General features: G+C 37.7%; 1 protein-coding gene across 2 annotated transcripts in view; it reads left to right on the plus strand.

Moving 5' to 3' along the window:
* The window catches only part of PSAT1 (phospholipid sterol acyl transferase 1), a 285,872-nt gene extending 259,529 nt beyond the window's left edge, over positions 1–26,343 (plus strand). Inside the window, exons 12-15 of one of the 2 annotated variants that reach the window (XM_089808807.1) lie at positions 25,276–25,444; positions 25,580–25,684; positions 25,772–25,856; positions 25,995–26,343. In XM_089808807.1, coding sequence (XP_089664933.1) covers positions 25,276–25,444; positions 25,580–25,684; positions 25,772–25,856; positions 25,995–26,076 — 441 coding nt within the window. In that variant the 3' untranslated portion in view covers positions 26,077–26,343. Of the gene's footprint in view, positions 1–25,275; positions 25,445–25,579; positions 25,685–25,771; positions 25,857–25,994 lie in introns of those variants that run through there. The other variant, XR_016358477.1, reaches the window with a different exon arrangement.
* Positions 26,344–26,980: the final 637 nt, after the last annotated feature.

A 26,980-nucleotide genomic window follows, 5' to 3' on the forward strand; every position in this document is an offset into this window, starting at 1 on the left:
TTCCATAGTAACATGAGTGAATGTAATAACCTGTGGATTTATCCCCAGATTTGACCACACCAGACATTCATGCTAATTTGGCTTCCTTCTAAAGCTCCAAGTACATTCATCAACCTCCTAATCTCTTCGTCCAAGGTTGCTTCTAATGTAATGTCAGAGTCCCTCTAAATGATATTTTCCTCCTCTTCAAAAATGTTTCAGCCATTGACCTAGTCACATGACTGTAAGTCTGTAAGCATTAAAGTATACAGCTATCCTCGAAGATCAATTGAATCAGATACTCTAGCTGCTCCCTCGTCATGGAAAGATATCCTTCTTACATAATTCCAATTATAGAAGATAGTTTTCTTTAATATACTCACGTCTTCTAGCATGATCAACATATGACTAAGATCCAAAACCACTTTGGAGCTACAGTCCTAGGATTGAGTCCTATACAATGCCTCGGTAGCATGCCTAATGCACCATTCTTCTTTTCTTGTAAGAACATCCCTGGATATGATCAAGTCAAACAGCTCTTATAGTACATACATGAATACATATAAGAGAGTCTCTACAATAAGCAAATAAATGTAATATTCAAAAGATTAAAAAATACCTATCTCATTAGTCATGAGTAAATACTCATCAATATCCTTCCTGATAGAAGATGCTCCAATGAAAGTCCTGTTGTTAAGGATTGATATTCTAAGCAAAAAATGTTGTTCACAAAGCAATAGACCTCCCATATGCATCAATTCAGAAAATGCCTTTATAAGAGCATTTATCAAACAATTACAATGCATAACCAGTGAGCTCTTCCACTTTGTACTGGCCTTTGTAACAGCTGGACCAATTTGTGAATACCAAAACATGACCAAGGTGCGATTATAAAACACATTGCCCAACTTCAAATATGCCTGCCCTCTCGACCATCTCTATAAATTCTCCATGGGCTAAAACAAAAGTCTTGCCAAGACTTCCGCACTGTTAATTTAAACAGTTACACTATCACCAAATCCCCTCATAATTTGATGTTTAATATCAAATCTTCAGATGTCCAGACATAATTAAGTCGTTAACTTCTATTTTGATTTTAATCTGTGTATTGCGTAGAACCAGGAGGCAAGTCATTTTTCTTCCTCAACTTCCAATAATGCATATGCAGCCAAAGAGTGCTCATCATCTTTGGCACTAGTGCAATAAGATCCAACTATAAATGTTATGGAGCTCTTTCCAAGACCAATGCAATTTTCTGGAAGAAAGTTTTTATCCTTAGCTCCAGATTACATGGTAGCATTTGATAGAAATGCTTATTTCATCATCACTCAAAGAAGACCATAATATAAGTATGTCATGATAATTAGTCCATAGTTTTACAATGAAGTCTCAGCCTCAGAAAATATGTATAAAATCACAACAGCACATTGTACATAAAATGTCGCTACATTGGAATGCAAACATGCAGTGATCTCTTATTCAATACTCGGGATATTGTATCTGAGGTTTATTTATTCAAATCACCAAAATATCTAGTTGATACTCTGCCTGTGCTGATCCAATAAAGAAAGGAGGCAAGAGGCAAGGTATACAAGCCAATCAAACACCAAAACTAGCTCTCTGCAAGGTACATCGCAGTACACAGGCTGCAAACTCATAACATCACCTCCATTTAAATGTACTGTATATACTGTCGCTAATGAATACATCGAGTCCATCAATATCTTGCAATGCAAAGATTGTACTTCAGGCAATTTGAGTAGTTTAGAATTTTGAGATAATATTGCTCCAATTTTGGAGTGCTTTTCTCAACAAATTTCTAACCATGAATGTCGTCAATCCAGAACAAATTGACCATCTCTGGAAATAATGAGAATTCCCCAGAATTGTATAGTCAAACAACTTATCTTCTGCTGGCATAAGTCTGGGCTGAAGTGGACTGGTTTTATGTCCCGACTGTAACTTTCCAACCCAATTCATGCACATGCATCTCAGCTGGGTGTTTCAGGTTACACGCCAAACATAGAGGGTGTAAGTGGTTTGAGTCTATGGCTTTGTGTTTTCTTGAAAGATACCAATGTGCAAGTACTATGACTACCATTTAAGGCCCAACAAAAAATAAAACTCTAATTTGGAGGTATGCGATTAATGTTGAGTTTTCCTGTGCATACACATCAACATGATCTTGATCCATTGATCATTAGGGGAACATGATCCTCTATAGAGCTTCAGAAACAACTCACGATATATACATCCTCTAATAACCAATTCTTTCGTTCATACAAACTGAGAACCTTCTCTCAGTAGCTTGTGCTTAATAACATGGGCTTCTCAAGTCGCAGATACTTATGACATTGGTGAGTTGTATCTATTTGAAAGAAACGTATCCCTTGTAAATGGATCACACCTCTTACCTTCATACATAAATGTTGCTTGATTATGGTGATCGCTGATAACTAATCATTAATACATTTTCCCTCAAGTCAATCTTGTTGATCAAAATAGTGACTCTTATTATTCGAATTTTATTATCGGTTCCGTGAACTCTCATAAAATCCGACCACCTGATGTTTTCTATCCAGCAAAAGACATACACCAAAGATGTGCTTTGTAATTTGCAGGCTATATAAGTGCAATCTACATCTAATATTAATGTCTTTACATTGTCATCCATCACCAACAAGTCAGGCTGCTGCAATGATGAAGCTGTTTACATCCCATTCTGAGTTTATGGATTTTATCAATCTGCTAACAATTTAGTGAATATTCATTCCCTAGTCCAGCCTCCTAAAAAGAAGATTTAATGCTTGGGAAAAGACACCCGATATGATTTCAGAAGCACAAGGAGTATTCGTACCCAGAATATACACAAATAAGTTGCACCTGTAAAAACTCGGCATATCTTTGAAATGTTAGGGCACACAAAGCTCATCAATAATGCATACCATTCTGGTATTTTTCTCAGGGAAAAATAGAACTTAATCTCTGACTAATTTCTGCAGTCACTAGTTGGTCACGACATGCAGGTGATGGAAAAAATATTTCCATATTATCGTTTTTAATTAAATCTGGCTTTAAATTTAAATCAGGTCCACACTAGTAAACTATACAAACTCAAAATACATCGAGTTTCAGAATTATGAAGTATTCAAAAGTTGTGGAAGTTCGGAAAGAATTAGAGTAATTTGATATCTCAAATTTAATCGGATCTTCCTTAGCAAGGCTCTAATACCATGTTAAAGATAATTAAATTTCTTTCAGATTTGATCTGTTTGTGTCTTGTACAAAGTTTTTTCTATAGGAAGTGAAGCTTGATTTGGGGGCAGTGTGCTGCTTGTGTGTATGATTAGCTCATGAAGCATGGCATTCGCTTGTTGTATCTGCTCAAAAGTACCTTGCCGTAAAGAACCAAACTAAAGCATATAAATGTTAATTGACCTGTACAAGTGAAGAGCTCGGGAAGATTTTAGTATTGTTATGCCATGGGTTTGGAGGTTTCGACATCAACTTTTCCTTTAACTTTATCATGATTAATTCGGTCAAGAAGGAGAAAAATCAAAGCTTCGTAAGAAAATAATCTAAGGCATACACAATAAAAGAAAGTGGGACAATCACAGGATCCGACATGACAAGGTAAAAGAAGGTATAATATGATATTTCAAAAATATATTAATATTGTTCTAGGAGTGTGATCCTCACTATACAATGTTTATAATTATTCATTCATTTATATGGATAGATAAAAATGTATATATATGGTGATTATATATGTATATAAAGCAATAATATATGAAAACATAAATTGAAGATATATACTTAGAAGATTGAATATATATGCATATATGTTCAAATTATATATTTAAATTAGATCTTTATCTATATTACATTGGAATGATCTTAGATCATTATGCAGAATTATCCTTGAGTATTATGTTAGTCTCTCTCTTATTCTTTTATTTCAATACATACTATACGAGCTATTTGCCTTGATCTTTTCCAAGGATGTTCTTGCAGGAAAAGGAGGATTGCTATTAGATTCAGAGGGAATCTGACGCTCCATCAAAAGCATCATTGGATGAGGAGATCAGATGATTGATATTCGAAGGGAGTTCGGAAGTCCATATGTGTGACTATATGATTTTAATGCGCCTACCCCCTGTGTACATCATGAGGAAGTGACGACTTCCAAATGATTATCACTTGTATTTGCAGAAGTTATTGGAAGGTGATGATCTTACAATAACTTAAATCATGATACACATTTTATATAAATGTTGAAATAGATCATGATAAATATTATCTTTTAAATCAACAACCAAATGTTAGATGTCACTCACTTGACGATCTTTGAGTTGTTTGTATAGATATATGATAGGTATTTGGTGAATATCACGCATTGATATTCTGCAGGCCATTACCTTACTGAGTACTTGGTGAATATCATATGTTGATATTCTGCAGGCGAATACTCATGATATCAAACGTGATATCAAAATGGTGGATATCTTCTGATGAAGGATATCCTTAATTTTTGTCATTTTGTATATTACCAATGGTGTAATATCTGTGTTATCCTCCCTAGCATAAGACTAAACTTAAGATATATATATATATATATATATATATATAAAATAATTAATTGTTATATTGATTAAATAATAATGACTAGACATGTCCCATGAAGTTACGTGTCTCTCCATGTGTTTTCCACAATATAAGAGAGATCACTGCTCTTGGAAAACATATACCAAAGAGGCAATGTTAATACATTTGCAACAATCTCGATAAACTAACACTAATTACTCCTTGAAATTTGTTGGCATATGAAGGAAATTCCGTCTCTATTGAAGGCTATTGTTTTCTAGTTTTCTTGCTTGTTATCTCTTCTTTCTTGCAGGTTAAGCGTTTAGTGGAAGAACAAAGATGTTATCTATGGACTCTCTGATCAAGCTTAACTCTTGAGTCGACAAACAACTTTTGATACACCCATCACGAAACAAAGAATAAAGAAAGAGTCTAGATACAAACATTGTTTTATCACCCATGCCATCAGAAGGATTCTCGGCTTCAATTACATTCGCACAAACCATTGTCTCAGAGTGGACTCAAGTATATGCTCTATGTTCCTAGCTTCTATCTTGGTGGTGGGGATGCCAAAAATGATAGATGAAGAATTCTACAACAAACTTTTCAAGGAGAAGTATTTGTTGGGCCTTAATGAGGCCATTGTTAACATAGATAACAATCTCACCATCCTCTTTCCTTTTGATTGATCCATTGTCATGTGAGTTGGAGAAAGGCTCCCCGGTTTTGCAAACCAAGAAGAAATATTTATGGAGCACCACCCTGGTGTTTCTTTGTACTCGTGGGTTATGAATGAGAATTTCAAGGGTTGAGGTCAAGCATAATGAACAGAGGCATAAAGTTCGTAAAAAAGGTTTAGGGCATCAATGAAATTTTCAAACGCCCTATTAGAGACAATATAAACGATATGATGAAAGGGTTCTCAAATAATAATACAATTAAAGTTTAGATGTATTGGGAAGCAAGGATTCCTCTAAGGCAAAAGACCGGGAAGAAGATAACAACGCTGAGGTAAATATTTAATATGAGGCGAGAACTTTGGTTGACATGGAGGTTGAAAGGCAACCTTGGCAGGGACCACATACAAATTCTACATAACAAAAGACAATTGAAGATAAGAATTTTTTATGTTTTTTAGGATAATGTCATTAGAGCTGTTTTTAAGTAGACTTTGTTTAGTTCCATTTAGCAGCAGCATACCTTTAGGTGCTTATATATGTATATTTTTGGCATCTCCCTGACTTTACATTTAGATTAGGAGCCACAAGTATCCGTTAATTTTGGCTAATTAATATCTCCATGGTTCCCCTGTTTTACACTCTGATCTTGTGATCTGGGCCCAGGTTTTGTAAATCTGAAACTATTTTCTTAATTATTAATATATACCTATCGGCTTTAGCCCCTTATTTATGAAAAAAAATTAAAATATACTTTTATATGTATTTTGTAAATGAAGATAAATTGGTTTTTTAATCAATAATTTATTTATGTTTTACAAGTAAAATTATTATTATTATTTTACTTGGAATGTTGTTCAATGATTCTTTTGATTATATCTGTTATCTATGAAGAATTATTCATTTTTACTCTATGGCATAGTAGAGTTATATGCCTCTATATTGACAACATGATATAATATTCCAATGACAGCAGGTTGAGATTTCAAAAGAAGAAAATTTTAACATCCGCAAGGCTAAACATAGCCTATGGGATAGCCTACTGACTTCAGTTAACCAGTTATTTTCTTATGCAAGTTGATGATGAGTGCTTCTAACTTCTCAATTTACTCCTCACTGAATAAGTTATGCCAAGAGCTAGCCATTAAAATATTTTAAAATTTCTCCATTTTGTCCTTGTAAGCAACACACTTGACAATAAAAAGTTGTTTTCATATTCCCAGAATTACAAAAGGAACAAACTCTCACTTCTCATGCCTCTTTTTGGCCTTTTCCAATGCCTGGTCTCACAACAACGTTGACAAGAGTTAGTTTTGTGTTGGGCAATAAGAATATATGCACTTTATGAAATACTGGCACATATGTAAGCTTTTTGAAGTTGATTGCATGTGGGATTAAACTCTCTGATATAGTATTTTTTCTTCCTTCCAATCACAATACCTCAATTTTTCTTGTAGAACTTATACATAACAAAAACATTTATTTCTTTGTCATTCGTGTGGCACATATTAAAATGAAAATTCAATTTTCTCATCTACTTGATGTTTTGTTGCATCCACATCTTCTTCCTTTTGCACAATATGTCACTAGAGACAACCTTAAGCCATCTACATTCTTCCATTTGCTCGGCTCTTTTAAGATAGCTTATGAGACCCACAATAGCCATTGCTTCAATAGGGGCAGCTCTCGTTTCAGTTGACATGATAGCATATGGAACAATGCTTTTGATGTTGAACTTGCTTTTGATCAAATGTTTTTGGATTCCCTCTATTTCCTACATTGTGAGACTGAGGTGTTGCTGGCACACACCTCACAACCATAAAGAACAACTAGCAAAACCTGAGTTACTGATTCGAGTTTGATTCTAAGTTTGGGTTCAAAGGACCAGTTCTCCGGTATGGAAAATCTTTCGAAAGGGAATTGGGTTCACTTATACAAAAACATGTAATATATATATATGAAGCCTAGAAGCATGAATTAAAATGAGAATGTCACATAGTATCATAAAATCATATGATTTAGCAACAAGAACATCATAAACTTTTGAATTTGTAATCATAGCTTCATGAATAGTAATCATATCATCATATACTTCAAGTTCAACATCAAAGATTCAAAACATTAAAATTAAATCATAACAAGTTCAAGTATCATTGTTTCAAGTTCAAGTAATGGATTAAAGATTTATTAATATTCTTCTTCTTCTTCTTATTCTTTGGCATTAGTTGACTCAGCAATAGAGCTGAGGCTGATGGGATCAGCAGCAACAATAATATAATTGGTATCAAAATCTTCAAAGTCATCAATTTGAAGTTGAGAAGTGGAAGCATCCAAGTTCACAAGCTTGGCATTTACATCCCACCTTTGTGTCTCCCCTTCTTTGTATTCGTGACTTTTGTGAGATAAGACACAAGTTGTAGTGCAGAAATATCAAGTGTTCCACTTTGATTGCAACCTATTGCACTTCACTAAGTGGATGAAATAATATGTGCTCCAATTTCTTTCTGATGTAGATGAACTAGCAACCTATGAAGACATGACAAAGTAAACAATAAAAATAAAATTATCAATGTCAATTCTTATAAAGTAAAAATTACTGGCAATTTTTGAAGACAAAGTAAACTATTAGTAACTTGTTTAAAAAATAAAACGTACTTGTAATATAACTTTGATTGCAAAGGGCTGCAATATTTGGAATCTTTGGTCATGGAGGTTCCACCAACTATGAGCGTCATTACTTAGACCTCTTGTATTCACAAATTGTATGAACTCATTCGTAATCAAATCTCACATGTCATCATTAGGAAAGAGTCCTTCAAATGTTGTTTTGTATCAATCAGACACTTCTAAATCTCTATAGGGTGGTAGCCTTCCTTGTATATTAGTATATTAGGTAGAGGCAAGCAAATGTAAAGGAGTACGTTCTAGCTCAATTGCTTGCAATTGTTTGAACAAGGTTACTCGAGGATCTTGCTCTTTTTCATTTACAATTCGTTTGATCTTCTCAGGTATTGAGTCTATGCCATCATAGATCTCTCCAAGGCAACGTCTATCCATGTCAGTGTGATGGTCCGACCCATGCAACTACTCTTGACAATCTCTCTGGCAATATAGCAATCAGATGAAAAAAAAACGTACAAGATTCTGGAGGGTAGTACGGTAAGATTGGCGTTTGATGTACGGATGCCAATTGGAACAGTACAGACAATATGGAGGTCATACAGTGTTTGGGTGACTGTATGGTATGATGGAGTGGAGATGGCAAACAGGTCGTACACCAAGGATGTGAAGGCTGTATGGCGTAAAGTAACTTGTACGGTGGACAGTGGGGTCTGTACGGTGGATAGGTTGTACAGGGGAGAGGCACAATGGTTGTACGAAGGAGGGACGAGAAGCACAATGGCCATACGGTTAGGTGTTGAACAAGCTGTATGGTGGATGCAAGTCAGGGCTGTATAGTGGATTCAGAGGGTCATACAGTGTAAGAGGAGCCGTATGGTGTAGGTGTTTGAGTCCAATAATGTTGTGCTAATGAAGTCAAGTGTTTGTGGATAATTGAATCACTTAATACAACCAAGATAAAACTCGAACAATAAATGGAAAGTGAACACAGAAACATTCAATTAATATTCGCAATGTGATGGTGCTCTGATTTGCCAGATCCAAGGGAAGTATTATAGGTGACGAAATAGGGTGAGGGTTGAATTCCATCGAAACTGGAATAGCCAAGTAGGGAAGATCTCTCACTTCCAAAATGGCGAACAATAGAGAATCCCAATTGTAATTCGCATTACAAAAAAAAATCCAAAATGCATACCTAAAGACTACCTATAAGCCATGCTTAAATACTCGTTGAGAAAGCTTTCCAAGGGTGTACAAAGATAGCCGACGGCGACACAAACTATAGAAAACAAAACAAAAATAGGTCTGAGATATATTAAATCAATCAGTCCATTAACAATAGTTTGATTAATAATCTATTTTATGACAAAGATATTATAGTCCTCTCATCCCAAAATTTGCTTGTCCTCAAGCAAACACAATGCTGAATGCTGTGAAATGTGCTCACCTTCCCAGATTGCATCATCTAGTGGCAAGTGTCTCCAGCGTACCAAATATTCCTTCAGAGTTCGGTTCCGCAGGGTCTTCTCACGTACTTCAATAATCTCTGTCGGTTCCAATATGAGCTTTCCTTCTTTATTGACCGGTAGAAAGTTTGTAGCTACTGTGACGTTCTGTCCCATAGCTTTCTTCAAGCAAGAAACGTGAAAAACATTATGAATACGACTCCCCTCTAGGAGTTCCAGCTCATAGGTGACTTCACTGATGCGGCACACTACACGATAAGGGCCATAAAATCGTGGCTTTAGTTTTTCTTTTCCCTTTTCTTTCAATGAGGATTGTCGGTACAGCTAGGGCTTAAGATAGACCAAGTCTCCCAGTTCAAAACTATTCTTTATTCGATGTCTATTGACGTACATCTTTTGTTGATCCTGTGCCCGTTTTAAGTTTTCTTTCAGGTATCTTAGGATGAATTTTCCTTTCTATAGCCAGTCCTTCACTCTTGGTTTGCAACTGTCTCCCAGCGCTGTGTCGATGAAGGAGAGGGGTTCATACCCATATAGAGCTTTGAATTGTGCCATCTTAATGGACATGTGATACATGGTATTGTAACAATATTCTCCTAGGTGTATCCATTTGACCCATGCCTGTTGTTGTGTCGAAACGTAGTTTCAAAGGTAACCTTCGAGCCACTTGTTCACAATCTCTATTTGTCCGTCTGTCTAAGGGTGGTAACTTGTACTTGGTGACAATTCTGTCCCTGCCAATCGAAACAGTTTTGTCCAGAAGATACTAATGAATCATCCATCCGGATCACTGACAATGTTTCGGGGTAACCCGTGCAGATGAAAGACTTATCTAAAAAACAGATTGACAACTTGTGCGGCCTAAAAATTTGAGGGGATGGCGGAGAAATGTGCGTACTTTGTCAATCTGTCAACAACCATGAAAATACAATCCTTTCTGTTCACCTTGGGAAGTCTAGTTATGAAATCCATCGAAATACTTTCCCACTTATGTTCTAGAATTGGTAGAGGTTGCAGTAACCCGATAGGTAGAGTATATTCAGGTTTGTTCTGCTGGCAGACCGCACTCTCTCTTACATACTGCAATATGTCTCCTTTAAGTCCTTTCCATGAAAACCTGTCCCTGAGACTTCTATAAGTTTTGAGGAAGTTTGAGTGACTTACCAAGGGTGAATCGTGTACTTCTTTCAAGATTTTTTGCTTTAATTTGGATTTCGGAACTAAAGATATCCAACTCTTATAGTAAATGATGTCATCCACCACTTTGTACCAATCATCTTGGGTGTTGCCATCTATTAGCTCAGGCAAATGTGTTTTTGGAATATTCTACCAACAAATGTGCCTTCCAGTCTACTGAAATCTGGTTTAGTGAGCAAATGGTGGGTTTCCTGGACAAGGCATCTACAACCACATTGTTCTTTCCTTTCACATATTAAATGTCAAAATCAAAAGCCTGAACCTTGCTTACCCATTTTTGTTGCCTCTCGTTCAAGTCCCGTTGTTCTAAAAAAAATCTCAAACTATTGTGATCTGTACGAACAACAAACTTGGCACCCACTAGATACTGCTAAAACTTGGTTAGTGCATGTACAATGGCCAACATCTCTTTGTCGTAGATGGAATATAAACATTTTGTTTGCGTAAGCTTCCTGCTCTCATAAGCTATGGGGTGTCTATCTTGCATCAACACTACGCCAATGCCTTCTCCAGATGCGTTGCACTCCAAAATGAACAGTCAAGTGAAATCAAGTAATGCAAGTACGAGACAAGTGCTCATTGCCTCTTTTAGCTTATCAAAATCGAGTTGTGCCTTCTCATTCCACTGGAAAGACCCCTTGTCAGATCTGTTAAGAGTGCGCTGAGCTAAGAGAATCCTTTAACGAACCTCTGGTAATAACTGCACAGTCCGAAAAACCCTCGCAAATCCCTAAGTGATTTTGGGGGAGGCCAATCAAGGATAGCCTAAATCTTCTCTTGATGAACTTGAACTCCATATTTACTGACAACATGCCTCAAGTACAATATTTCTGTCGTACCGAATTCACACTTGGATTGCTTGGCGAGCAAAAACTACTCCATTATCCTTAAGACTTCATCCAGATGCTTCAAATGCTTCTCCCATGTCCTATAAATAAGAAGATCATCAAAAAATACTAGTAAGTACTTACGCAATTGTTTGTTGAAGATGCAATTCATGCATGATTGGAATGTAGCAGGTGCATTTGTTAATCCAAATAGCATGACCAGGAACTCATAATGTCTGTAGTGACAATGAAAGGCCATCTTTTCCACATCTTCCTCCCTTGTGCAGATTTGATGGTAATCGGAACAGAGAACTAATTTCGAAAAATAGACTGCACCATGTAATTCATCCAACAACTCATCGATCCTTGGAATGGGATATCTATTTATTATTGTTTTTTGTTCAACGCATGGTAGTCCACACATGTGCACATTGTCCCATCCTTTTTGACCAAAACCACTAATGACGCGAAGGGGTTGGAACTGGGACGGATCCATCCTTTCTCTAGCAGTTCTTGCATCGTCTTTTCGATCTCATCTTTGAATTTCTTGGGATGGCGGTAGGGTGTGTTTATGACCGACTTGGCTCCTACTTCCAACTTGATAGTGTGTTCAAACCCTCGATGAGGCGGTATGCCAAGAGGAATGTCTATAAAAATTTTATCATGTTTACTCAAAATTTTTTGGAGATCATCATCCTGGGGAGGTGTCCATTGCCCCTTTATTGGTTCTGCTGAGAAAAAACAATGCTCAGCCCAATCAACATCATTATTCCTAAAAATTGCCTCCATCCAATGTGCAGGAATTTCCTTTGGACCCTCTTTTTCCATTCCACAGAGAACAACCTTCTTTCCATCGACAACAAAAGTGAAGTCCATTCGTTTGAAACTTTGAGTGTATTGATCAAGTGTCTCCATCCATTGTATGCCCAAAATAACCATCATGCCATCAAGGTCCACTATGAAGAAATCCTCGGTAACCGTGTGATTTGCCATTGTGATACTTAGCTAAGGAACAAGATGTGTGCAGGGTAGAAGAGTCCCTTCGACGACCTTGACCTGAAATCCTGCATGTATCTCTCTAGGTAGACCTCTTCATTTTACTAGAGATGAGTTTATGAAGTTAAGGGTAGCTCCGCTGTCAAGCATCTCCATAATCCTTTGTCCTTGAAGAGTTCCCCGTACACGAAACACTGTGCACCTCGAGCTATCGGCTAGGACAATAGTTCCTCCACGTCGTACCAATGTTGCAATTCTTTCTATATGATTCAAACTAAACATTTTGGTATCCTCGTGGGGTTGGTTATCTTCGGTGGGTATATCTTCCTTTTCGTCCTCATCATCAGACACGACCTTAATGTAGTGGATCTTTCCTTTCCCGAGGCATCTATACCTAGGTTCCCATGGTCCCTTGTAGTTAAAACATAGTTTCTTCCTTTGGAGTTCTTATCTGGTAGCTTCATCCAACAATGGCTTCCTTGGCAGAGGTTTATTATCTTTGTCCCTCAGAAACATCGGCGGTTTGGAGTGTAACCCCGAGAGGATGACACCGATGATGTTGCCATACTTCGTGCCTTCTTAATGGCCTCTAATAGGGTGGCAAGGTTGAACCCTTTCACCCAACCTTTTAGGGGTTCTGTCAGTCTGTCCATGAAAAGCACCATCTGTCTTCTTTCGGAAATGTCCGTGACCAAAATGGAGAGTTTTTAGAATTCCGCAATGTACTGGTCAACCGATCCAGTTTGCCTCAATTGTGCCAAATCTTTGAAATTGAGTTTCGAATCTTTACCATCAAATCAATCTATCAATCTCTTAGTGAATTCCACATAGGTATTGATTTGATCATGCCCCAGTGTGATGGTGTTGTAATGCCACCATTCATGCGCAACTCCCTCCAAGTGTAATGCCGCAAATTTAATTGCTTCTTTTGGCATAGGATTAAGCTGGAAATATCGGCCTCCATTACCCACGCTTGCACAGATAGGGATCTAGATCCATTAAATGGAGATAAATTTACTTTACTCAACTTCCTCCTGAGATCATCTTTAAAATATCCTCTGTTTCCACCTCCCGAATACCTCATTCTTAGATCTACGTAATCTTTGTAGGATATATCTTCCTCCAAATTCGCATTCTTCCAGTCTTCTCTCAGTTGTTCTTGCATTTCTTCAAAGGTCGGTTGCTTCCCTCCGGGTGGTGCCTTTGTCCGTGAGGGAAAAGATGGCATGGAAGGTCGAGAGCGTGTTGGATGAGGGTTTTCTTTACCCGACACCAAGTCCGCGCTATGACCATTTTCTTCTCTAGATATTTTAGTGTCTACCAACTTCTTGAGAATCTCTTCCATGAGTCGCTGAGTATCATTGATCTGTGCCTGATTGATTATTCGCAAGTTCTCTCAATAGTGTCACAAGATCGGCAATTGTGGGTTCCGGTTTGGCAACCATTCTATCAACAGAGTGGGTTCTTTTTCTCTTCCGGCTATAAACTTTCATTCACTATTCACAGGTTGGCAGGATCGAAGCTCTGATACTACTATGATGATCCCACCCACGCAACTACTCTTGACAATCTCTCTGGCAATATAGCAATCATATGAAAAAAACCGTACACGATTTTGGAGGGTAGTACGGTAAGATTGGCATTTGATGTACGGATGCCAATTGGAACAATACAGACAATATGGAGGCCATATGGTGTTTGGGTGACTATACAATATACACAATGGTCGTATGGTTAGGTGTTGAACAGGCCGTACGGTGGATCCTAGAGTGTCATACAGTGTAAGATGAGCCATATGGTGTAGGTGTCTGAGTCCAATAATGTTGTGCTGTTGAAGTCAAGTGTTGGTGGATAATCAAATCACTTAATACAACCACAATAAAACTCGAACAATAAATGGAGAGTGAACACAAAAACATTCAATTAATAATTGCAATGTGATGGTGCTCCGATTTGCCAGATCCGAGCGAAGTATTACAGGCAAAGGAAGAGGGTGAGGGTTGAATCCCACTGAAATTGGAATAGGCAAGTAGGGAAGATCTTTCACCTTCGAAATGGCTAACAACATCGAATCCCAACTAGAATTTGCAGCACAAAGAAATAATCTAAAATGCATACTTAAAGACTACCTATAAGCCGTGCTTAAATACCCGTCGGAAAAACTTTTCAAGAATGTACAAAGATAGCCAACGATGACACAAACTATGAAAAACAAAACAAAAATGGGTCCGAGATATATTAAATCAATTGGCTCATTAACAATAGTTTGATTAATAATCTATTTTATGACGTAGATATTACAGTCAGTGTACCTAAGCACACTCATAATGGCTCAATGAACTTAATGAGATATACCACACATTCCCACCACGAGTCATCCAATATCCTAATCTTTATTTTGGCTTCCCTCTCACTGTGACTTTGCCTCCATATAGCCCAATTGTTGTTGATTACCTTATTAGAAAGTGCCTATTTCACTTGCACAAGTTGTCTCAAAACGATTAAATTTGATGCAAAACAAGTCTTAGCACCCTGTAACATAAAATAGAGAAAAATAAATAAATTATTATTTGCATACTTTAGATAAGATAAGATATATGAGATAATAGTATTAATGTCCAACGAAAGACCATCAAAGGTCTATGGGACTGGAAGGTTACAACCAAGAAGCAGAAAACAATAGGAGCACCAAACGATGTCTGAAAAAAGCAAACAACTAAAGTACAGAAGAAGAAGAGAGACAGAACGAGACACAGAGAAAGAGGCCACGACAAAGACAAAGACAAAGACTAGGAGTCCTTTCTTGGCGAGAAGAAATTAGTCACAAAAGGATATGACTGTGAGTGCAAAGAAGCTCTAGTATGTCTCTGCGAGCTCGTAGAGGAGTGTCATTGATGTAAGAGCCCAGTACAGGGTCTAGCAAACCTGGAATGACCAAAAGAACTAGAAGAACTAGATTTCCTTTTCACACCATGTAAAGGAGATAAGGGTGTGAGAAAAGCAGTAATGAGCTGAGTCGAAGTATGTCAGTGAGGAAGAAGTGCATGTAAAGTGCTATCACGGAGCAAAGTGGCCTCTTGAAGATAGAGTGCTAGACATTGCTGGTCATAGTAACTAAAGAAGTCAGAAAGAGAAAAGAAATCTCGAAACAGGCAGTAAAATCTCCCTCTGATCTCATAATAGATAGGGCAACAAAATAAAAAGTGAGTCTCTGTCTCGACCTCAGCTAAAGACATAGCTTACAAATCCGCTCTCCACTATCAATATGATGGTCTATCTAAGCATGAAGATGGTGAGAACCAACTCTGAAGGACCCCAGGGAGATACGCAGAGCATGAGACCACCATCGAGATAGGTAACCAGGACAGACAACAATCCCATCACTGATCTCCAAAAAGTGCATCACATAGGACATCATCGGTCCCAGCCCACCTGACGAGTTAGTCTAGGTAATGATAATGTACTGCCTGTAAATATCAAGTCTGACATGCTAATGTAACTCTTGTCGAGAGGGGAGAAGATGAGCAGGGTCATTCAGCGAGAATTGATAGGGAGGGAGATGATCAATATCTATCCCAATCGAACTCAGCAGGGAAGATGCTTGTATATACTAGCAATGAGCACAAGAGTAGGTATCAGAACTCGCAATAGCGACAGAAGAGGAATATGCCAATTAGGAGTATCTATTGCGATCAGTAGCAGAATCCGCAAAACAACACAAAGGATGAAGGAACCAAATCAGATCAAATATGGCAGCAAGACTAAAAGTATGAGCGCCAAACTTAGCAAGAATGATACTATGAGGAGTGAAACTGTGTCATCTAATGATGCGCCGCAAAAGAAGAGTCTGAACCTGCTCAACTAAGGCTCAATCTGAGCTAAGGAGAGATGGACCCCAAACCACAGAGCCATAAAGAACTGTCGACCAAACAAGGGAGTATAAAAGGGATAACTTAGATGAGGTATCCTGAAAGTGGTTTTTGAAACACTGTTTCTCAAGCATAGCAAGAGAACCCATACACCTGCTGACTCTCAATTGAATCGCCGGTCTCATACTAAAGCAAGGACCGAAAAAATTCACCCCTAGATACATATATGAAGGAGTGATCTCAATCTCCTGTCCTTGAAAAAAGAAGTGTAGGTGAGAAGTCTTTAAGCAATTAAAGATCATAACCCGAGTCTTACCCAGGTTAACTACAAGTTGTTGCTGATCACAAAAAGAAGCCAAACCATCAAGAAGCCTCTATAAACTCTTTGGAGAAGAGGCAAGAAGAACCACATCATCAGCAGAAAGAAGAATGATCAAAACCCAGTGTAAATAACAATTGTCACCTAGGAGCGATGACTTCAAAAGGAAGTCCTAAAGCTCATCAATATATAAACCAAACAAAGTAGGGGAGAGAGGACAACCCTATGGATCGGAACGAAGAATCCCTCCAAGGTCCTGAATCGACCCACAACACTCTCATATAATCTCATAATAGTAGTAACATCTCAGAAATCCAATTGCCCGAAGCCTCTCAAAAAGAGCCACTCCAGGAACATAATCAAAAGCGTTGTGAAAGTCAACAAAGCAGCAATAAACTTTTGTCGATCTGTGTCTAGCCTCCTCAATAATAGCTCGTAGAGTAAAAATGTTATCCATGGTTTGGTAGTCTACTCGGAAACCAGCCTGACCACTAGCTCTACACCCTTTCTTGTCAAGGTCACTAGATAACATAGCATTGAGAGCTGTGGCATAAAGTTTGGCAAACACTTGTCCAATCATAATTGTTCTGTAATTCCTAGGATTCGAGACAAGACCGGACTTGTGAATAGGGTAAATCAAATGCTTGGACCAAGTCAGGAAACTAGTGCAAACCACTCTATTGAAAAAAGTAGAAATATAGGGGCCCAAAACCAAGGCACCAAACTTAAAGAGTTCGGCCTGGAATCCCTCTTTATCCGTTGCTCTAGTGCATCTCATGGATCTGATGGCCTCATAGATGAAAGAGGGGGTGAACAAATGGCAGAAAGGAGGCAAGGTGAGGAGAATACGAGGCTATCCAGGAATATCATAAAGAGCCATAGTATGAGTGGTAAGGGAGCGAAAGTCAAGGATGGTGGACGGAGGGGGACATTGGGGAAAAAGGGTGCGCCAGAAAAGCTGGGGGTTGCGGATCAGTGTGGAGCAAAGGGATTTGCACTAGGAAGCGGTAAAGGATTGTTTCTTACAATGAAGAAAACAAAGGTAAGACAAACAAAGGCGAGCAAAGTCAAGGGAGTGAGTTTCAAAAGCAGAACGAACTGAGCGATGAAAAGCTTTGCAGTCAACATCGAACCATTGGTTCATAGGACAAGTATTACGACGTTTGTTACCAAGAGGAAGGGAAGGACAGTGGGGAATGGAAAGGATGGCAGATTTCCGAATGGCTGTCGCAAGCAAGTCAAACAGGGAAGAGGTTTCACAGGAATCCATAAAACATTCTGGACTAAGGAGTCTCAAAAGATGGAAGGAGAAGAGATCACTGTCACTGTCAAGGAAGCAGAAGCAAATGGGGGAACGAGCAACAGTAAGAGAAAGACGAGGAGACAGGCGAAAGGAGAGGAGAAATATGAGTACGAATACTAAGGAGAGCATGATCCGCAAGAGGGAGGCATAAGATGTTGAAGTTGTGCATGAAGGGGGTGAAGGAGGATGAGGTGAGGGCATAATCAACAACGCTAGCACCATCGCAATGAGGCCAGCAAGTGAAGAGCTCAAATCTAGGGAAGCAAGGAAGACTGTTCAAGATCACAAGCCTAGAAGACTCACAAAGCTATAGAAGATGGCGACCATAACCAGAAATCGGACCAAGAACATCATCAGAAGAACGCTGAAGCCCTAAAGTAGCCGGATCAACCTCAGTGGAGCACATGGAATCAAAACTACGATAAAAAATCGAAGTCTGGAGTTCTCTGGTCCTCGCATTGAAATCACCAAGAAGCATGATGTCTCCCAAAGCAGCAAAATGAGAAATACTCTCGCTAAGGTTAACATAAAGGTTTCCGTCCTCAAAACCATGTATAGCATAATGGGAGGAAGTTGGTGGAAAATAGCAAACAGCAATATAGAAATCTCTCTCACGGTGACTCTTATGATCAATGCGGACCCATAAAAATTTGGCAAACGGATCATAATGAACAATAGAAGTACGGTTGAATATAGCATCTCTAATCAACCAAGCCACACCCTCGAACCACGGACCCCACTCGAAGCGTGAACCTCCTCTCTACAAACAAATAACCACTAATAACCTGGGAATCCTAGAAGATGCCTAACAGGACTCTCATGAGTCTCGGTAATGACAAGAATATCGGTGGATCCCATAGTATCATGTAAGATACTGGGTAATGACCATAAAGAGCCATTACCATTCCAGTAGTTAACAAGAAGGGAGCAAGTGGGAGTCTCCCTCATGTCTGACTGCTGGCGAGACCGTCATTTGGTCTTGGGGCCCAGTCTTGCTTCCCATCCACCGGGGGGAATCTCGAATAACTGCTTTGAGATTTCTAATAACAACCCATTTACCCGCACTTCTAGGCTCTGCCACAATACCACTAGCATGTTTCAGTTCTGCAACCTAAGCCTTCACGAGATCTTCATCAAGGAAATCTTAGAAGGAAGAGAAAACAACTTTCTCTTAGCTCTGAGAGCACGGAGCCTATCTGCAAGTGTGAGGGATCGGACAAATAGAACGTCTCCATGACCAACCTAGCATTTGTCCAATGTAATGTCAAATATGCCAAGCTGATCACAAAGAAAAGAATGTCCAGCCAAGAGAGGATTAGATATGGAAGGGAGTCCACAAACTCGAAAATTGAGCTCTCGAACCTGTCTTACCCTATCATCAATTTTTCCTTGAACCATCTTGTCTATACTAGCTATAGGCGTAGTAGCTGTGTTATTATAGAGGGAAGCTCATGATTTAACTTTCTGTTTGGTTTCTGAGATTGGAGAAGAATGCTTAGTTGCTATAATAGATTGTTTCTCTTTGATGGTGTCTAGTCCCTCAAGTTGCTCAATAATGGAATGGATATTGGCTTGTAAACCTGCAATCTTTAAGGTAAAGTATTAGAAAAATGTTGGATCAAAGACGAATTTGGGCTTGTGGTTGTTCTGAGTTTTGAGATAGTGCCATTCAAAGAGATAATTTGCTCTTTGAGATGTAGGTTATCCACCTCTAGCTTAGTAATCCTGTCACAAAGTCTCTGATAGGTTAAAGTTTGTTGGCCTTGTGTAGAGCATGAATCCCCAATATCAGACATTGCAAGGAACTTTGAAACAGTAATAAAAAACAACAATAGGAGTTCATGCCAACACCCCCAAAACCCCAAAGAAGTTGCAATAGTCCTCAAGGAAGCAGTACAACAACCAACAGATCCGTGAGCAAACCGCCAACCCATGCCTGCAAGAGGAAACAAGTATCGCAAACAGAGAAACAATAATCACCAAAAAAACGGCAAACTGTAGCATGTAGCACACCCGACAAAAGGAAGGAGGTGCAACAGTAGACATAGTTCATAGCAAAACTGAAGAAAGAAAGTCCGTGATCAACCTACAGCGGAACTAGTAACTCGTGCAACCACCAAAAAACGTGACAAAAAGAGAGTACAGATAGCACAAGTAGGCAAAGAAAGAAAACCCCTTCATCAACGCAGAGGTCAAAGATGCCATTACAAGGAACATCAACGATGCACAGACATAGGCTCAGGCACAGAAGAGGAGAGGAGGATGAGAAAGGCAGATGCGAAAGTGGAAGAGGAAGAAAGAAAGCTAGACGCAAACGCAAGGGAAAATGGGTCGCATCACAGGAGATTGCGTTGGGAGGTCATTGCGACCTTAAAACTCTAATCACAATTAGAAATTGTAAGATACTTTCAGAAAAAAACGAAATTACTAACTTGAGTTCAAGTTCTCTTACCTTCAATAACTCCAAAAGTGAGAGCATTCTAAATATTCCTTGAGCCATGTGGTGCTTTCTGATGAACATATGGATGTCCTCAACCTCTATATAACCTCCTTGATCTACTCAATATTATTTTGAATCTTTTGTAGCATAAGATTGAGTGAATGGACCACACAGGGTGTCCCAAAAAAATCAAACGCTCTACAATTCTTTGTGTTGTCCATTATGACTTGGACAATGTTTCTAGCACCCACTTGTTCAATGGTAGAGATGAGAATATTAGCAATAAATGGTCCATCTTTTACTTGCCCCTCACAATCCATTGCTTTCAAAAACATTGATCCTTCAGGGGACACCAACAAGACATTGATCGATAGAAAATTTCTAGCATCTTTTCACCCCTGTCTCAATCTATGAATCTTTTATGGGCTTCAATCGTTCATCAATCAACTTGACCTCTTCATCCAACTAGGTGGTTCGTACTCGCTCAAAATCAGGGCCATAATACCCTCTAAGAGCTTCATTAGCACTTCCCCACATCTTCTTCCAATATGGAGAGTGAACAACAATAAAAGACAGCCTATTTGCATACAAGCATCTTTCCACATCAATGTTGGCAATTTCACTACTCTGATTTTGAAATGCAATTTCTAGTGGCCCTTCTTTTGTGCGTAAGGAGTGCTTCATTTTCAGAATGAAGGGTAGTTGAGGTAGTACAGAAACGGTGATCTTCTATCACAACATTTGTGGGGGATTGCACTTCCTTTGCCTTTTTTTTTTAACTTTTATTGCAAGTGCCATCGATGGTATTTTGCCTACATTCTTCTTTCTCTTTTGCCACTTCATGCTTTGGAATATATTTTAATATTGTTGAATTTGGTATAGTTGCATTTTTTTTCTAGGACATTTGTCCGCTCCTCTTCTAGGGTATCCGCACAAATGGCCTACCACACAAAAATATGAAGTATTCCTTTCTAGATCACAACCATGACATTTCCAACGAAATGCACCACCTCCTGGAAGGGATCTTACAATATCTACATATTTTCACAAAGGAGAATCAGGTTGGGATTCTACTCTTTGTTCGGTATTGCCTACCAAGGAAGAGGTAGATGCCATTGTAGTTCATTTTCCTATGGCAAGAAATTGCATGCCTATTCAATAGAAAACTTAAAAGCAAGACAGTGAAAGTTTTTGGAAAACAATGACTAGATCTTATGGACAATGGAATATAAATGAAAAAATAGAAAAAAGATTAAACAAAGCAAAAAGCAAATTGAACAAGAACTTACTTATTCCACTCCTTGTAAGCTTGAAAAGTTGTAGGGCACAAACACTTAAAGAAGGCTCACAAATCAATCTTCAAACTCCTCCTTGCACAACAAAACTCTTGCTCAAGACACAATAACCTACATGCACAACACAAATGAGAATTAGAAGCCAACATAAGCCTTTCCTTTCCACCTTTTAGGGTTAAGGATGACAAAATTTTAATAAAAAATGCAAAAAATATGTCACTTAAATGATCTATGTGGGTCCCAATTTGTCGAAATTTGTGCATGGTTCGACCTGTTTGAGCATGGTTTGCCCATGTCCACTTTTCCAACCTGCTAGTTCAAACTTGGTCCTTGTTTCTTGAGCCCTACATAGAATACCAGGGGAACTGGACCAGGTAGCAATTCATACTGTAACATCCCTTGTCCAGACTAAGGACTGTAACTACCAAATGAAATGCTTTTGATACAGTTATAATGGAAATTATGTGTGATCTTATCTTGCTACTTCTGATATGATCAGAAAATGATCTCGTTTCTTTAGATGAGAGATGATCTAAGGATTCTTCTTTCCTCAATACTTGATAGTATAATGATTCTTAGTTGTCTCGACTCATTATAAATGTTATCTTCCTCTGTATAAGTATATATATCTATATACTTTTACATTTTCTATTTACTAATGTTCCAATATATATTATGTATATATACTAAACTTTCAATAATGTGTTTTCTCCTGCTAAAGATGTTAACTCTTTATATTATTTCCTCCTTTTAATATATGAATCGTGACGAAAATATTGTCAGTGATGTCAAAGGATATCATGAGCATGTACAAAACTACCAATGTTAGCATCATCAATGTACAAGAAGCCAAAGCTATGATATGTGAACACGTTTCAGACTTACAGAGCAGCCAATAGCATATAAGGAACAATAAAAAGACGCAGTGACTATAGGACTAAATGATAGAATGTGCATTTGAGGGAAGACAACAAAGTGATGATGAAGGCATATATGATAAGTAAAGAGAAAGGTTGAACAAGCAATTCTAAGACAACCAACAATGATAACAACAGTGAAGATAAAGTTCATTTAATTATTGTTACAAACCAATTTATGTAATGAAATGATGAAGGGTAAAAACTACAGTATAATGTGAAGACAAAGCTATTAAGAAGTAATTCTATACAATTATGAAGATAGAAGTACAACGTGGACAAAATTGATGGAAGCAATGGTAATCTGTGAATGCAGTGATTTAATAAGTTGGTCAGACAACAATTAGAAATCTGTTTTGAAGGAGTAATATGTGATTATATATTGGCACCTATAATGAGTATAGCAGCGAACATGTTAACATCAATTATTGAACACATACTCCACATCACGTTGAAGATATGTCTGAACAAGATGACGAAGGAGCAATTACCATAAGCAGAAAGTTCGTGAATGAGTCAGCAGCATACACATTATCAAAAATAAATAAAAAAGGGGAAATAGTGATTACACAAATTGAGCAGTGATGATTCTATTAGAATAGGAAGGCCTGTTAAAGCAAGACAAGATAGAAGCAGCATTTTTTTGGTACAACTTATTCATGGGTCATTAAAAGAAAATGGAATGAGAATAAGTTTCACGGCAGTGACAATTTTTAAGCAAGGTTGCGCATGGTATCAGGATACACAGCTATGTGAAAATGGAACCATAATAAGCTAAGTTACCACATTCATATGTTGAACCTGACATTCGGTAGTCAGTTCGTTCAACATTCGAATGTGATTCTCATTCAATGGGAATTCACTATTTTCTGAGTCATTCGCTGCCTGTGCAATGTTTACATGAATGCCGACGAATTTAAGAATTACAAAACAACTCGACACCAAATTCACAGCAATTTCGTATGTATTTTCCCAGTCGTCAGTTCAACGTAACTTTTTAACAGTGATTTTTGTTTTTTATTTCTGTCATTTTTGGGCCACAAAAGATTACAAACCTAAATATTTTTGAGCAATGTCAACAAACTATTAATTGTCCCTTGGGATATATGCTTGAAAAGTCCTTTACATTTGCTGAGTAAGCTTCTTGCTTCCTGTTGGCACAATAAAGATTGTATTCATTATGCAGAGAAGGAATTTTTTTTTTGTCTTCAAGTGATGTGTTTCTGCAGAAGTTGAGTAATAACACCATCTCCAGATCTTTGAAATGCTTCTAGGAAATAGGCAAACTCGTTATAAGGACGTTTGGGGAATGAGCAGTTAAAATTTGCCACATAAAAAGTGGTTCATAGTCATACTGTTTATTAGATTATTATGATTACTGTTTTATTTTTCTGTTAAAGATCAGTTGCCCGCCTGATATAAAGAAGTTGATACTAGTCTCAACTATCACCCAACAAATATATATATGACTTGGCTTCTCTTTATAGTGTGTTTTGGAAGATAAAACACACACACACACACACATATATATATATATATTTTGTATGAACGAATCCAAAATGAACCCAAACCCAGCTCAAAATTTTTTGAGTGAATGTTGAACCAGAATTTCGAACCAACATACGAACCGGCAACTTAGATGATAAGTATTTACGATACAGCGATGTTATGGCCATGTTATAAAACAACGATTACAAACGAGTCAACTAAAGTGTCCGGCATCATCAGTGACTTCGTCAGAAACATACAACGGAATCTCATCATGAGAGGTATTGTCTCTTAAACTAGGAGCTGTCACCTAGATCCCTGTTCTCAGTTTTATTGACTCTCATTTTTATATCTCTATGCTATTAAATGTCTGTTATAAAAATAATAGATTTTTCTGTCTTTTAATGTTCTCTAATAACCTGTAATTTCCCAATTTTTCCCTCAGAAGATTTTTGGGGCTATGATTCAAACAAACCTTCTCACGTTTTGAATGTTCCCTTATCGCCCAGGATACATACTTAGGAGATAGGATCTAAGTGTGTTGACTGTATTGTGCAATAACAGTTATTGACTTGGCTAATTATATCCTAATTAGAAATAGACTTGGCAATCTCCAGGCATCCTAACAAGAATTATAAGATTGATAATTATTTATCCGATTTCCATCCGCAATCATATGTGGAATCAATTTGAAATATGTGATGAGAAGATGCAGCAATACTGGTTCCCTCACCAAGTAGACCACCCCAACTTGGTTTACTTGTGAGCCGAGGAGCTGAACAACTCAGAGGCTCATTTTGCACCCTTGCACTTGATTGAGGACAATCTCTCAATGCCTTACCATCCTTTTCCATCAAGTTCCTAGTATGTTGGCTGTTGGAAATATGCTATGAAAAGGATCCAATGCATTTAGGATACTTTGTTTTCAATAAGGATTATTTTTTATGATATGATTGATGTTAGTTAATTATAATTTTTTCTGAGCTTACTTTCCATTATGTAACTTATTTATAGAATAAATCTGGTATGTTCCAAAAGGGGAGCTTACATATACGATACATGATAAATGCAGGTCCTGCTAGCTTCCCTGTGATATTTGTTTGAGTCTGTGTTCCATATTTTTTTACATAAAAGAGTGTATCTTTGTTTCTTTTTTCTGTCCTTAGTTGTGTACTGCTTAGCTTGCCTGGAAATGTCAAATTTATATTTCTTTCTGACTTTAAAGGAAAAATAAGATAAACATTTTGTAGTTACTATTCGAGACAGCTTCATTCCCCGTTGTTGTATTGTATGCAGTCAGAACATGATGGTTCTGATGTACAAGAAGCATTTAACATAGAGCGTCAACATGGAAGAGATTTTATTCCAAACATGACAAGGGATAGCCGTCTCAAATACATTACATTTTATGAAGACGGAGAGAGCATTCCTGGGAAAAGAACAGCAGTGTGGGAACTTGATAAAGGTACCTTAAGCCAAATCTTTTACATTAACCTTTCATTGTGAAGCACTGAGCTTGTTTTTTTTGTTTTTGTTTTACTTGGAGAGAATTTGTTTATCTTCTCACTGGAATGAGCTCAGCAAACTTTCATTGTCATAGTGAGCCACAGGAATCTTGTTCAATCACCAGTGATAATGAGAGAACTCTGGTTGGAGATGTGGCATAGCTTTCATCCTGACGCCAAAACAAAATTTGTAACAAAAGGTTCTTGCAACTCCTTTTGTTGTATGGTAGCATATATGGTTTTTTTCCCTCGGGATTTCTCTAACACTTTAATATTCTAACTAGCAGCTAAACGGGGGCCGCTTAGGGATGAAGAATGTTACTGGGACTACGCCAAAGCACGATGTGCTCTGCCAGATCATTGTGAATATAGGTTTCAAAACAAACATTTTTATAATGATTTCTTCTCTGTTTAGGTGTCTTTTAATTACGTAAAAATAATTTAGTGTAATATTGCATTCGTTGTTACCAAATATGCCTCCCAGCTCACTTAATTTGAATATTGTGCTAGGTATGTATTTGGAGACGTTCATCTTGGACAAAGCTGCAGATTAAAAGCTTCTCCTGTAGATCTGTTACACCACTATCTGTGATTAGCACATTCTTTATCTACCCATTTTTGTTGTAAAGTACAAGCTATTCTTGTGGTTACATTTTATTTACCACAAGCCATCATTCATTCCAAAATTAAATCGATCATGTAATTAGTGTGTGCCGCGATAAGCAGCATGCAGAGGAAATTCCTTTAATCCTATTCAATTTTCGTATCCTTCAATTTCTGTAATTGCAAATACCTTGTTTCATTACAGAAGAAAGAATTTATTGATTCCATTTGCAGAATAAAGTACTTGTTCAGCCCATATATGCTATGCCACTGCAGTGCTCATTATTTTTGTTTGTTGGTGGTTTGGTCTGCATTAGTCTTAATTCCAAAATACATTTATTTTTGGCACGATATGAGATTACCATGTCTGAACTGATATAGCACCTCCAAAATCTCTCGATGGAAAACAACTCACAAATTTTATACATGTAGGGAGAATATGACCATAAATCTAGCTATCCTCCATGGTTTTCTTTTGAATTTAATAGCTGTTCTTTAATTAAAAAATATTCAACGGCCCAATTTTTTAACTTAAATGTCGTGCCTTTATATTTAGTGTAAATCAATATTCAGACTATCTGAAGCTTGAATATCACTCGAGAAAAATCTAGGCTTGCCATGGAAAAAGCTTAATCTTATTACTCATGAAGAAACCTCTGCCAGACAGTCAAGTTTTACATTTTCTTTAAACTCAAATTGCATTGTGCAGTGTTAGCCAAAAAAAACTCTAAGTGTCTGTTTCCTGGAAGACGAAGAATGTAACATGAAAACATTTTCTAATCATTTTTTTCAAGAGTTTTTAACCAAGACTGAGGAGGATAGACATAGGTATGGTCACGTCTAAGGTGATCTAAACAACTTTGATGTGGAATCAAGTTCAATTTAGCGGATGA

This window comes from Cupressus sempervirens, chromosome 11 (assembly GCF_028749045.1).
Source record: "Cupressus sempervirens isolate cs-2001-9-10 chromosome 11, ASM2874904v1, whole genome shotgun sequence".
Classification (NCBI taxonomy): Eukaryota; Viridiplantae; Streptophyta; class Pinopsida; order Cupressales; family Cupressaceae; genus Cupressus; species Cupressus sempervirens.